Source organism: Solanum dulcamara, chromosome 10 (genome assembly GCF_947179165.1).
Source record: "Solanum dulcamara chromosome 10, daSolDulc1.2, whole genome shotgun sequence".
In the NCBI taxonomy this organism is placed as follows: Eukaryota; Viridiplantae; Streptophyta; class Magnoliopsida; order Solanales; family Solanaceae; genus Solanum; species Solanum dulcamara.
In genome coordinates this window covers 7,159,645-7,175,760 of record NC_077246.1, presented here as the reverse complement: position 1 = coordinate 7,175,760, position 16,116 = coordinate 7,159,645, and the positions used below count along the sequence as shown (strand labels likewise).

Below are 16,116 nucleotides of genomic sequence, written 5' to 3'. Positions count from 1 at the left end.
AAATACGATAGATAATTTAAATCGACGGTCATGCCTATAAAGTCAAAATCATGCAATATGTTCCAAATTTATGTACGCAAACATATGGTTGGAAAAACTAAATTCATTAATGTACAAATGTGAAGTCGTTTCTTTTCTTCTTTTACTCATGTACCTAATTTTTGGCGTAATAATAATACGACGACTTAAACTGAAGTTATTTTATCGTCTCAAAATAAATATTATTTTAAGAATTTAAGATAAAAATTAATATGTTCGTTCTAACTATATTTTTATATTTATTTTCTTAATAATATTCATTTTTAAAAAAATATTTATTAATTTCATATTAATAACTTTTGTGAAAAATGATGAAGTATCAATTTTTGTAGACTAGCCTTCCAAAAATTAATGTGATTTATGGCTGATATAAATGGTCCAACTACACAAGGGTGTAGTATGAAACTGCTCCATCTGTCACAACGTTTTGGAATTTAATTCTTCTCGAAAAAAATTAAAGTGAGCATTTTAATTTTGAAAGTTATTAATTTATGTCTATATTTATTTATTTACTGTATTAAAAAATAGATATCCAATAAAATTTGTTCAATTTATGAAATTAAGAAATAATTTTCACTTAATTTCAAATTTATCCTTATCATTAATTAGTAATCATTTTTCTATTACATTTTTCAAGATATTGTATATTATTAAGAAAATAAATATAAAAATATAGTTAGAAAAACACACTTTAAGCCTTAAATAAAACTCCTTAGCTATACTTTCAATATTTGTAAAACACAACTATATTTTTATTTGTTATGCCTCCAAATTTTATATTTTTCTCGTGATGCATACAAAAAAAAAAGAATACAACCTAACTAATTGTAGTAAATTGAGGATTATATTTGGTAAACTTTCTTAATTTACTCTCTCATTGTTTCTGTTACATATAGGACTCTAGATTCCTCATCATCTCTCATCTTCCATGAAATTAAAAAACTTATCAATTTTCTTCTTTTGTTTTTCTAAAAAATTCAAAAAACATTGATACATCTAACAAGGAAAATTAGAGCAGTTCATCATCGCTCTTTCACCATACTCTTACAAAATGAGGCTCGTTTGGAGACATCACAGTTGTTATACAAACCAAAATTGTTCAAGAAATGACTCCCCATTTTCCCTCCAAAAATAATCTAATTTGTATTTCAAATCATAATTGAATCTTTGTTATTCATCATTTATTTGTGTAAATAGGAATAATTACGAATACAAAATTGTGAGATTTATATGTCGAATAAGTTGTGAATACAATTTTGATATATCATTCGAATTGTATATTGAATGTTTTTTTTAATTGGGATTCCTTGTTAATATGTATGTTCAAAGATTCGAATACAAAATTGTACATTATATAAAGTTGAATTTGGATACAACTTTGATGCTTTGGTGGTAAATTAAGTTCGGAATACAAAAAGAAATGTATTTTTATATAGTTGAATTTAGATACAACTTTGATGCTTTGGTGGTGAATATACTTCTCTAATTGAGGAGAGAGAGTATAGTTGAGAGGGAGGGGAATATTTTAGGATTAAAATTAAAACTAAATATTTTGCTATAAAAACAACATATAGTCTTTTTTTATAATATTTTTAAACTATAGCTATTCTATATTAATAAGTTGATAATTTTGCCTAGTTTTATAATTTTTTCTTTATTATATTCAAAGGATGATATGATAAAATTACCCTTCTATTTATAATTTCTTTAAAATTATGTAAAGTCAATAATAGACAAGTATTATTGATAAGCCACTCTAAATTTAATGTTGTTTAATTGCTCACATATAATGTATCAAAACCATAGTAACTTAGCAAGTGTGCAAGGATTATGTGGCCCAAAAAAAGGTGCAAGAATTACTCATTTTTTTTCATCCTTGGGACAATGGGACTCTTCATATTATTTGATTCTTATATTAATAATAAATATTTTATTATATTTATTTAATTTAAGTTTATTTTCAAAATAGCATATTTTTTCTTCATATCCTTAATATTATATAAAGTAGAATCTTTTTCATTCATTTTTATTTGTCCATTATATTAAAAATAAACGTTCATTTTTTTGTCTAATTTAGAAAATCAAGAGATAATTTATCATTATTTCTTAATTTTACCCTTATTATTAGTTATAGTTTTTTCTCAAATATTGATTTTATTATATTCAAATAGTGGTATTGTGAAATTGCTTTCATTTATTGGTTCTTAAGAGGAGGAAGGGGGTGTCAACTTAATACTGAACAAATTAAAATGAACGGAGAAAATATTACATTATTTAAATTTTAAGTTTCAAAGTATCTTAATAAAATTAATCTAGTAAAATACACTTTTAAAAATAGTTTTCTTAAGAATCATGTCAAATCAACATGATTCAAGTTATATAAAATGGGAAAAGTAATATGAAATTTCATTTTACTTGACTCTTATATTAAACATAATTTTTTTGTTTGTTAATTTTAGAAAATTAAAAAATATATATATATATTTTTACTATAACAAGAATTAGTCAATCAAGGATTTTTAAAGGATAATTAATAGAGATAATTTAGTAAAATAATTTTTTAATAAATAATTTATTAAGAGGAATGTTAAGTCACAAAAAACAAACACGTAAAATAGAACGGAGGTATGTAGTATGTTTTAAATATCTATAATTTTGACTACAACAATAATAATTCAATGAAATTTCATAACGTGGATCTGAGATGGATAAAGTGATCTTTGAATAACATCTCAAACAAATTGGAAGAAGGTAAAACTTTTTCTCCATGGAAGGTGCTTATCAATTCGTCCATGCCACACATTTGTTGGTTGGTAAGTAGTAGTAACATTAATTAGCTTATTTATTTATTTATTGTATTCACTTCTCTACTTACCCTACCTTACTATGGTAAGAAATTGATGTATTTTGTTGTAATTTCCAATTTAAAAGTAAGAAAGTACCACATTTTTAAAAAAAAATTGTAAGAAACGTGGTTTATAGCCTAGGTTGACATGCACGCAGTGGCGAATCCTGAAATTTGATTAAAAAAATAAAAAAATAAAAATATAGTATTAAGATTTGAAATTGAAAGTTTAAGTTGATTTTTAAAATCAACATCTATTTTATATACATAAAAGTTTTTAAAAATATATAATTTATTGGGTGGACCCTTCACTGACCCTTGATCCGCAGCTGTTGGACTAAAGTAATTGCTACTTTTTTTTCTTTACGTTCATTTGAAGATAGCGCTCCAAACATATTTTTTTTTTATATTCAGGACTTAAATATGAGCCCTTTGATTAAAAGTTAAATAATTTTATTATTGCAGCACAACTTATGCTAATACTTTTTTTTCTTTTTATTACATGAGGAAAGGAGAATATATGCTGCTTGTATATAATTGAATTTAATATTCCTACTTGTGTAGTGGAACTTGGATATCAACTCCATATTAATATGAAATTAGTTAAAAAATTATCAAATCCTTGAAACTTGTCAATTCAAGGGGAATCCAATTCTCTGCAGCATTCTTTTCAACAAAAGGTATTACAAAGCATTTATTAACGAAAAAGAATGATTTTTAATTAAGTAAAAAGCATTTTAAAAAGTAAGAAATATTTTCTTAACTTTAGCAGGGAACATAAAAAAGTAATAAGCACTAAAGGATTACTTTTTTTCTGTATTATTGTCTAAATGGAGTGAATGCTAATCAGATACACTCTCTGTTTCATATTAATTGAATTTCTAAAATAATACACATATATTAAAAAAATTATTTAAGAACAAAATTTGAATCATACTTTTCACTATTATCTTTTGTAAAATCAAAAATATAACTTTTCAAGTAGTGTGATTTATCTCCTAGAAAATATAAAACTTCAATAAATGAAAAGGCAAATATGAAAAAAGTTTCAAATATTCATCTTGAATTTTGAACAATTCAATTATTTTGAATAATGAAAAATTTCTTAAAAATTCAACTAATATGAAATAGAGAGAATATTTACTAAACAATTTAATCCCACCCCCCACCCCTTCTTCCACTCCTTGCATTAGTTTTTTACTCCTTGTAGTATCTTAAATTGACTTATAAATATGTTATTTTAAAAGTCGTTTGATAAAATGTATAAGAATAATTGATATGAATATATCCTATTTAACTTGAGCATCCAATTGACCTGATTGAAATGGAGATATGAGTTGTCCATCTTTTGATTTTGCGATATTTATGATCATTCGTAAATTTCGAATCAATCTACTTAATTTTGCATATTTTAAGAATATATTTGATCTTTTTTAACTATTAATAAACCAATTAAGTTAATTAAAGAGCATATTTAGCCAATTATTGAACATTAAGGGCATGTGTGAACTATGAGATACATTCCTTTTATTTTGAATAGTTTGAAGATATATTTTGTCCTTTTCTATACTTCTAAATGATGATAGATTGACAAATAATACACTTTTTTCTTGATAGAAATTTGTGTGCATCTGCTATCTATATCAAATTAAGGAAACATGATATTTGCCTTCAAATACACAATTATTATTAAATTGCAGTTAATTAATAAGTATTCTTAAATTTTAACATAACTTTATGACTTAAGAACCATGATATATTAACATGATTTGATGCAAACATAAATATGAATGAATTATTCATTTTCTCTATGTCGCGATCTCATAATGAATGCAAATTAACAGCTAAATACATTTTTTTGTGCTTATCAAATTTATATCTAGTTCTTCAGGTATAGTTTTTTATTTATTTTAGACCAACAAATAACCCCATATTTTCCCTCCATGGTAAATTAGGTCTTAGGCCTAACACATACTTTAAAAGCTAATTCAAAAGGGAAGAGAATTACCCAAGTCTTATAAGGAGTTCACTTATCTCATTAACCACTAATATGAGAATTTCGTTATTCTTCAACACCCCACCTCACGCCCAGTGCTTAGTATCTGATGCTGGACAGTTTTAATTTTGGAGGCCCAATATTGGGTGAGACGGGTCGTGCTTTGATACCATGTTAAATTAGGTCTTCGGTCTAACTCACACCCCAAAAGCTAGCTCTAAGGAAGATGTTAAATTAGGTCTTAGTCCTAACTCACGCCCCAAAAGCTAGCTCAAATGAAAAAAAATTATTCAAGCCTTATAAGGAGTCCACCCATCTTATTAACCACCACTGTAAGACTTTTTGTCATTCTTCAACATCCTACCTCACGCCCAGTGCTTACCATCTGGTGCGTGGGCAATTTTAACTTTCGGGGACTCAATATTGAGTGAAATAAACCCTATTTTATGTTAAATTAGATATTAGGTCTAACTTTTTAAAACTTTTGTGTCCCCTTACAAAGACATTTAACTAATATTGTTTTAAACCATTAAATAATTTGAATATAAATTGAACTAGCCAAAACGGCTAATATTTATTTATAACCAGAAGCAATAATATCTTTGTACTCGAGATTCATCCTAATCAATGATTTGGACATTGCAATAAAACTGATTGTGTCAACACATGGTAGCAACAAGGTCCATAGAGTTACTAATATCAACTTTTTACAAGTGGACAAACATAAGTGGGCTAGTTTGGTACAAAAGAGGAACAAATTTTGAAATTAATTTTAAGATGAGTTTATCTCATATTTAATTAGAATAAAATTATGAAATAACTTAGCTATTCCAAAATTGTAATGTTATTTTTATTTCATATTGAAAATAGAATAACAAATTTGAAATAATTAATTCCAGAATAATTTATACCTGGACCATATGAATTTATAATAAATGGGGCGTATCGACTTGTTATGAATGATACCCTTTGACGTGTTCTTCCTATGTGAACTGTCATAGACTATTCATTCATCTATTAACACACAAAAAAAAACAATGGGATGCATCAATCAACAAGAGGTCCTATATGAAAGGGGAATACTTGTATATGTGCAAACAAAATGACAAAAATGGTACATTATGTTTGAGGTTTGTTTTGAGTTTGTTTCTTAAATATGCGTTTGATAAAAAAAAATTAGGAGAAAATTAGTGTTTAGAGCTCTACTAATTATAATGAGCGTTACTGTTTACTAATTAACTTAGGGGTAGTTGGGGGTAAGTAATAAAAAATAGTTTAGGGATAAAATTTTATTATCTTGTTTGGTTGATAAGTTTGAGATAACTTATCCTACCATTTATACTATAGTGATGGGATAAGTTATCTTATATATATGGTGAGATAAGTTATTCCACAGTTTTCCTGGTATAACTTGTTCCCAACCAAACGATCCCTTAATAGATTAATAATACTACTCCCTCCGTTTCACTATATGTAGTACCCTTTGACTTGACACGATATTTTTTAAAAAATAAAGATTTTTGAAATTTATAGTCTAAAATAATCCTTATATATTAGTTTGGTTGTAAATGATTTCATTAAGAACAAAAAAAATTAAAATTAAATTATTTCTAATTATAATAAGTTAACTTTTTTGGGACGAATTAAGAAAAAAAATGTCATATAAAATGTGTGCGAGAGAGAGTAGTTTGCAAAAGCCTTCATAATAGTTGAAAATGAAAAGCTTTCGTAAAGAAAAAGGAGAAATTATGGGAAATGACAAATATTTAATGATTATTATGTACTTAAATTATAGTTTTGGTTAAAAATTAATTGCGGTTATAGTTTAATCAATTTTGCTATTTAATTTGTATAATTTGGTTCCTAATTGTACAAATTTAGAATTTGTATATTTTGGTTCCTAATTATATAAATCCAGAATTTGTATATGTTTACCTTAAATGTTTGTATATGATTTGTTGATACATTTGATTTGTATAAGTTATTATAAATTCATAACTGTATAAATTCATAATTTATATATAATTATCTTGTTTGTCTATGATTTGTTGATATACTTAATTTGTATAAGTTTTAAAATATTTTTAAATATATAAATACAGAATCCGTATGTATTTTACCATGTTTGTTTATTGGCAAGCGAAATATACAAACGAAAATACTAGCAAACAAAACTATAAATATAGAACATAATTAAACAAACTATATCTAAAAATTATAATTAAGATATTTATAATAGTTATTTCTAAAATTTCATCAAAAGAAAAAAATATAAATACCACCAAATGATTATACAGTGGACAAAATTATTTATTTCTTAATTAAAAATTTTGAATTTGAGTTTTTGATAAAAAGTCCTTGAGTTTTTGGCCAAAATCATTCTTAAACTATACTCCAAACTTAGATTACATCCTTAAAATATTATTCTTAGCAGAAAACATCCTCCAAGTATTTAAAATTTAACAATTTTCATCCTTCTACTAAAAATTTTCAGAAAACTAACCGATGCTACAAAAATCAAGTCACCCATTTGTATTTACTATTCTAAAATACGCCAAAAATATTATCATGAACTTTTTGAGCAATTGAGTTTAGCATTATGCAAAATCTTTTAATTAACAGTTTTTTTTATTTATTTTTCATGTGATTTAATATTAAAAAATTACCAATTGAAATATGTTTCTTCTCAACTAAATCTGCTTAAGCGGTGTTTGTAGGAGACTTCCACTTCTAATAATAGAGAATGAAACTCGAATGCGAGACATAATCAGAATTTTGATTAAAAACTCGAATGCGAGACATAATTAGAATTTTGATCACCTTAATATCAAATTGCACCAAAAAATTATTGATCTAACTATAATTTGACTTTAAAAAAGGTGAATATAATTAAGCTTCAGCTTCTTTTTCTTGGTAAAAGAGAAGAAGAGCAGATCATGTGTCCTCACACCTTCATAACATTTTTTCTTTCAGCAAGCAATGGTGTCCACGATTTTTAATATTCTTTTTTTTCAAGAGCTTTTTATAGTATGTAATAAATTATGCAGAAAAACTTTTTATTCACATGAATTGCACATATTTTTGTAGGATTCCTTAATTTTTTGACAATATCTAACTGAAGGAAGAAAATTGTTAACTTTCAAATATTTGAAGGATATTTTCTATCAAAAAATATATTTTAAGGATGTAATTTAAGTTTAAAGTGTAGTTTAAAGATATTTTTAGCCAAAAACTCAAAAATCCTTACCCTCAAAAAGAGCATTACGGCACATGAATTTAAATTAATCGAACTCCAGCAAAAATTAGTCAAGAAAAAAATGCACATTTTCTCAAACACGTGGCACTCCTCAGTCCACTAGAAGAAAATATCCCCACTTGAAAGTAGAACTTTACACAGAGGCCACAGCCAGACAACACTGTACGTGACCACACGGACTTTCTTTTCCTCTTCCAACTTCTTTTGTCGACATATTTTGCGGTTTGATAAAATTTAATATTTTTTATCGATTGAGAAAATTAAAATAACTTAAATTAATAAATGCATGAATTATTAATTTATTTAAAAGTTATTTGGATTGAAATTAATTTTAAAAACGGATCAAAACTTAACTTATTCAAGTTTTGTTAAGTTTTAATTATTTTATTTATCTATTTATAAATCTTTAGGATCTAATAAATGTTTAATTTTTTAAAAATAATTATATATAATATATTAAATAAAAAAGTTTTTTTAAACTACATTTTGATAAAATATTTCATGGATCAGTTTAAATTTTTATGAGCAAAAATAAATAAATAAATAAATATATTAACAATTAATTCAAACTTCAAACTTCAAACTTGAACGTTTTGAACAGATTATGATTTCATATCTAACTAAATGTCTTACGTACCTATTAAGTTTAAGTTCAACGTGTATATGCATCAATTTGGAGTGGGGACGACAGAAAAAGTTGACTGCTGACTAATTGTTTCATCATTGACAAACCATTTGGCCAAATCTTTGGAAGTTCTTGCTGTCGGCAAACCAATTTATTTGTGTATCCATGTGTAATGATTTTAAAGGTTATTTTTGATAATTTTTATAAAATGATCATTTTATCCTTTTTTATAGTTGTTTTGAGTCATGTTTGTTTAGTAATTGAAGTCGGTTTGGTGAAATTCTTTGAAAAGTCAAGATTTTTGGTAAAATTTGAAATTTGAAGGCTTAAGTTGCTTAAAAATAATATTTAATATCATTCGGAGTTTCGGGTCTCGAAATAAAATTTCGTCGATTCGATCAGCTTCGTAATGTGAAATTTGGTGTAGGAGAGTTGAAAGAATCAGATTCAGGGTTATATCGGAGATTTGATGTTCTAAGTTGGAAATTCTTCAAATTTGGATCATAGTGTTGACTTTGGTCAACATTCGTAGATCCGCTACTCGGATTTGAATTACGGAAACTCCGTTGGATTCGGGGGATGATTTTAAGTTTAGAAGTGGTCTTCGTTGAATTTTTAGAAATTCCGAGCTTGATTTAGTGTTTTGAGGCCTAAAGTTATTTCGTTGCGACTTATCGGATTCCCAGTAAAGAAGACCTCAAATTTGAATTTTGATGGTTCCTTTGAGTTTGGAACGTCGAAATTAGTATGGTAGCATATAAGATTTGTGTGCACGGGATTCCGAACGAATACCGAGGGTCAATTCGAGAACTTTGTGACTTGTTTGAATTTGTTGTCAACTGGTATATTTCTTGTGCTCCGCGTTCGCGAAGTGGAGGGTAGCGATCGCGGAAGGCACATTGCTTAGCCTTCAGGTTCGCCGGAGCTCTACCGCGTTCGCGAAAGCCTACCTTTTGGCCATCGCGTTCGCGGAGCTCGATTGCATTAGCGATGACGCCTAGGCATGACCTCCACGTTCGCGGAGTAAGTGGACAGCGATCGCGGAAGGTAATTTCCGCCTGAAAAAAGTGTTTTCTTTCAAAGTCGAGAAATGTCCCATTTTACTGTATTTTTGAGTTCTTGAGCTCACTAAAGACAATTTTGATAAGAGTTTTTCGTGGGATTTCATTGAGTAAGTAATTTTAATTCAAATCCTTCAATACCCAGCTTCTATAATGTGATTTTAACCTTGAATTTATGGTTTTTGAACTTCGATTTTGGGGGTTTTGCCTTGAACTCAAAATTTTACAACAATTGAGCTTATGAACTGATTTCCAACTCCAAATTCAATTTGATTTTCTCCATTGGTTTTCAAATACTTCAAGGAACGTTTTCATTCAAAAAAATTCAAATTTGAAATCCGTTTTTGAAATCGAATTTTTGAACCGTTTTGACCCTTTTTTGAATTTCATGATTTTGGTGTTGTTAGTTCCGTAATTTGATTGTGAATCATTATTTGATTAGATTCTTATAATTCAGAGTGTCGATGAAAGGGCAAGGCTCAAATTTTGAAGTAGTAGGGAGCGATATTAAGGCAAGTGAAACTCTAAACCTTCGTAAGCTTTGTAGAATCTTGTATTCATGTTACGAGCTACGTATATTGATGTGAACTTGAGTTTGGGTTGATTATGAATCATGAATACACAAAAGGCTGATTATTAGGGATATGAAAATATAAATTTGATCTAATGAATTGATGTATTGAATTATTTGACATTGTTGATTCGTTGTGGAGATTACGTTGTGATATGAATTGCATATGGTATTAGACTTCATCATATTCCCATTGATTGCATGAGCATTTCATATGCATTTAGGTTGAATCTTATCATTGAAGTGCAAATTGATGATTATGCCGATGTGAAATGGTTCCGGCTAAGTTGTGATGAAACAGAAAAACAAAGAGGATTCGAGGGACGTGCCACGAGCCGTGCTTGTTACTTTATTGTGTTCGAGGAACTTTTCACGAGCCGTGGTTGTTACTTTATTGCATTCGAGGTACGTTTCACGCGTTATAGTTGTTACTTTATTGTATTCAAGGGATGTGCCACACACCGTGGTGGATGCATGGACATATATACATAATCTTATTGGGCATTCATTGCATTGCATTGTATCTGTTGATCGCTACCTGAGTGTTTGCCCTTACTATGTGTAATTGTGACTGATATACATGCGATACTGATGATTCCTATCTGGCCTATCTGAATTGTTGAGATGCAATTTGACGTAGATATTGTTAGACTGGATTGTTTTGCTTGCAGGTTGTAGTTATGGAGGTTCGAATGGCGTGTCAGGAATACTTGTTTCTATTTAGCTTTATCTGTGTTTAGTGTCTTGCTTGCTGAGTACCATGTTGTTTGGTACTCACTATTTGCTATCTACACTTATGTAGGTCCCGGACAGTGATACAGTTTCCCTTCTTCTTCATCCGCGGCCACTTAAGGATACTTGAGATGTACTTATCGACGCCGATGATCTTTCTTGTTTCTTTTATTATTCTTTGTTTTGTTTGAGAAACAAAAGCATCGAGACTTGTGTTTATCTTTCATTTTTATTGTATTAGAGATTTGTACATGTGACAACCGGCCCTTTGAGGTATTATAGTTGATTAAGACCTCTGCTTTTATTTACTTATCTATCTATTTAGACTATTTTCGCTTTATTTTCGTATTTGTTTGTGTTTGGGGTGACTTGTCTCGATGGGTTGAGACAAGTGTCTTCATATCCGATTCGAATCATAATAGTATGTGTTATTACCAATAATAAGTATTGAAAACAATATAAACTCGGTGTGAATTGTTAGTTTCATAATTGAATTATTGACAGTCTTAAAAACATCTTTTACTTAGCTAACTGAACTTAAATACACTCTCTATCTTGAAACATGAGTGAAATACACCCCTAAATTCTCATGAAGTTTAGAGGTGTTATTCAATAATTCTCTCGATTTTTTATTAAGAACTCTATGCTTCTACAAGAGTTTGAGATTACTTGTTTTGTCATGTGGTAGATCGGAGTGTATCTAAATTTAGTTAGTCAAATAGATGAGTGTTGTTAAGCCTGTCAATAGTTTGGAGACGAAACTAATAATTTGCGTCAAGTTTAGAAGTGTTTTCAATACTTCTCTCATTAGATAATATGAATTTGAGTTTTTGAAATGATAAAGATATTAATACAAACCCCTTTTTCGGTTAATAAAGTCTTATGCAGCACTAATTCAAATTAATCAGGCAATGAATTCAGAATTTGAATCGTTATAAAGAAAAAACAATTCTTCTAGTATAGGATTGTCATAATAGGTCATATACATGTAAACATTCACAGTTTGGAAGATGAAACAGCCCAGTATTTGTGAAAAAATGAGATATCTGACAGTTATTTAGAATGTGAAGATTCTAAGAACATACTGTAATTGTAAGAATGTAAATTTTATTAGATTTAAATTCATAAATTAATTTGAATTATATTAAATTTGAGAAAATAAATTAAATAATATGACTAATATTATCGAATTAATTATTGAATTATCCAAAATATCAGTTCATAAATTTTACTTACCATCTTTTTAGTTTACAAAATTTACAAAAAATAGTCATCCGTCCTTCTTTATTGCAGCCGAAGTGCAAGTCTAATACTTGATGCTTCATCCATGCCGATCCCTTTACTGCCTCCTACTCCTCCTCCTTCTTCTTCTTCTGCATTCTAGTTATGCGTTTTTCTTCTTCTTCGTCGTCCTCCTTCTTCTTCTTCATCTTTTTCTTCTTTGTTGCTTTTTCTTTAAAATTCAACCTATAACAAACGTAAATCGCTTCGAACGAATTATATATCAAAAGACTAGAAATATCAAAAAAAATCATATCTAAAATTTGAGATTATTTAAAGGTGATTTTGAGTTGATCGAAATTAAATAGTCGGTATATACTTCATATATAATTAAGTTATATTCAGTTTTTTGAGTGTATCATAATATATAATCAGTGTATAATTCATGTATAAGTAAACTATATTGTATACTCAATGCATGCTTTTTATAACTTTTGATGAGCTATTATATAGTCAGTGTATATTTTCTGTGACTTTTATTTATTTTTTATGTAAATAAAAATATGTCTATATTTATTATAAACTAATTACTTTATTTTATATATTTAAAAATTATCAATTAATCATTGATCACTCAAATGCATTGTGCTAGTCTATTGGTCTATGTCTTAAATAGCTAATACTTCATCCGTTTTTATTTACTTGTCAAATATTTTTTAATTTAATTTCTTTTTTTACTAGTCATTTTTGACAAATCAAAAAAAGATAATTTTTCCTCATATTATACCCTCAATTTATTAACATAAAGTTAATGTCTTTGAAAAATGTACTAAGTAAATACATTTAAGATTCTATCAATTAATAAGGGTAATATAGCTAATTCATATACCAATCATTATTTTCATAATAGGTATACTCAAATCAAAATTTGACAAATAAAAAAAACTAAGAAAATATTAGTTTATCTTAAAACCCAGTCTCATGCCATGTGTCAAATGACATGGTAATTTAAATTAAATTAATATGTCATTAAAATTATACCACATGTCAGTGAGGTGTCAAGTCAACTTAACGAGACACTGAAATCTTGTCACTTATTAAATGAGGTGACAATATAAATCGACTTATTGAGCCAAAGAATTTGCCATGTATCAAATGATTGTTGCAATCCAAGCCAATTAAATAAACTAATGAAATCATGACAAATTTTATTATCTCTGTCTCATATTAAATGAATATTTTAAATTTTATACGATAATTAAAAAATTATTAATATATTAAAAGTCTTTATCATTTTATTCTTTGTTCATATTAATTAATCTCTTAAAAAATAAAATTTTTGGATCTGCAAAATTTATTTAAACTTCCAAAGCATATTAATTATAGGGATAAAATGAAAAAAAATTAATTAATTCTATCTTAATTTAATAAATAATCAAATAATATAAAAAAAATATTTTTAGTAAAATGTTCATCTAATATGACACATAAGGAATAATAGATGATTCAAAGATTAAAACAAAACCACAGTTGCCTTATTCCAATGGCGGGCAGCCAAACTATTTTACATTTAAAACGATACAATTGAATTTATCAATATAGTTTAAGGGCCCGTGAGTTAGGTCGATTTTGTAAATGTAATATTACTGAAATGAACCACAACAAAAATAATGTAAATACATATAAGATCAAGAAAATGACCAAGTCGTGTATTAGATCCCATACAAAATTAATTAAATTTTTGAATCCAGGAGAAGATAATAGGTGGAGGTATATTCAAGTATTGACGTTTTTGTCAATTTTTTTGAAAAAGAGATCTTGCATAAATAAATTCCAGGTATAACATAAGATAAAAGAAAAGCTTTTAAGTTTTGGAAAAATGAAAAAAAAATAAAAAATTATAGCTTCGATTGAAAACCAGCTTTTTGCAAGAACTCGTTTTCAAAATTTTAAACAAAATACCAAAGATTAGAATAAATCAAATAACTTTCACAAAAACATATATGTTAAAATCAACTCATGTAAGATAAAAAATAAATTGTATACCTTGTTATTTATTTTCTTTTTGGCTCCAAAATTACTTATACGAAAATGGTAGAACAATAAACAAAGGAACCACATTTATCATGTTAAATGTCATTCTCTAGATTCGATAAAAGAAAATGATTTAATAGGAAAAAGGGGGTCAAGCCATGAGCTTTTACCTAAAGCAAAAATAATGAATATATCATGTGTTGTTCCTGAACGGATCTATCGTGTAATCTACGAATTCATGTGAATCTGATTTTAACAAATTTTATAATATATTAAGAAATTCATTAAATATTTATGAATATTTAACTGTGAACAAGAACATGACAGAGCTTTACCACAAAGGTCAATAAGTTGGAAGATTAAAACTTAAAATTCACAAAAATATATTTCAAATGAGAAAATTTATACTAGGTAATTATCCATAGTAGTACAAAGAGATATGTTGCATCATTTGAATTCATTAAGAAGAGAGTTATTTAAGTAGATTCTTTATACAATCATTTAATTGAAATGATATATGTCTAATGAAGCTTAACTATGCTAAAAGTAACAATGCGCTCAAATTAACCTAATATTAAAAAATAAAAATAAAAAGGGAAGACCATAGTTGAGTATTTATATTTTGTCTCGATTTCTCCTATTATGAATGTTTTACATTTATCGATTTGGATCCTATTGATATTTTTAATAAGATCAAGACTGTCCATTGATTTATTTAGCCCATACTTGCATATTCGCCACCTCCTTATACTTACGTGATTTACTCTACATCACAAATATTGCCAAACCACAAGTTTGTAACTTAAAACACTCATCATGTTACAACAATAAACTTCACCCTCTTTCCTCTTTACCTTCACTCTTCCTTCCTCCTTTCCCATTTTTTCACCTAAAAAGGAAAGGAGATTAAAAAAAAAAAAAAAACTCACGAGTCAATTTCACATCTCTTTCTCTCTCACTCACAATCCGGCCTAAAAGATGGCGACTAGGTCAAGATTGGCGGTCTTGCTCCTGTTGACAACCCTAGCTATGGCCATGGTAGCAGAGTCGTCGTTCTCACACTTGGACTCTACCACCATAGCCTTTGTCCAAGGGAGCAATGACAATATTGAACATGTTGGAGACATGTTGTACGAGGATGAAGAGATGATGATGCCATCCGAATCAGCTCGGAGAACACTCAACACACACGATCACATCGCGTATAGAGCGATGAGGGCGAATCAAATCCCATGCAACCAACGCGGTGCATCTTATTACCACTGCAACCGCATGTCGAAGATTAATCCTTATAGACGTGGTTGTCAAAGAATAACTAATTGTGCGCGCAGAAATAGTTAAAATTAATCAAGGTAACGCATGCATAGAATAATTCTATGCATGCGTTCACACGATAAAATATATTTAGAAAACATGGATTGGTAACTTCTTTTTTGATAACTAATATTTTTCTTATTTTAACTATATATTCGTAGAGAATAATATATTAAGAAGATTACCAACAACAAGGAGATAATTAACTTTTTAAGTGTTTTATTTCCCTTTCTGTTGTTTAAACTATACTGTATACCATCATTGAAGATGATTTTTGTAATTAAGTATATGGTGAAATAAATTACAGATTGTCATTGTACTTTGTTATTACTTTCCATGATTTTCAATTGTACATCTTATTTAATTTATTATGTGTATGCTTTGATAGACCACCAGATCGGTCAGTAATGGAGGAAATCATA

The 16,116-nt window shown here is 27.8% G+C and overlaps 1 protein-coding gene across 1 annotated transcript; it reads left to right on the top strand.

The window, feature by feature from the left end:
- The first annotated feature begins 15,358 nt into the window (after positions 1-15,358).
- Positions 15,359-15,721, top strand: LOC129871075 (protein RALF-like 22). The gene has a single exon (XM_055945939.1). It carries the CDS (start codon positions 15,359-15,361, stop codon positions 15,719-15,721), a length of 363 nt encoding a protein of 120 aa, XP_055801914.1.
- Positions 15,722-16,116: the final 395 nt, after the last annotated feature.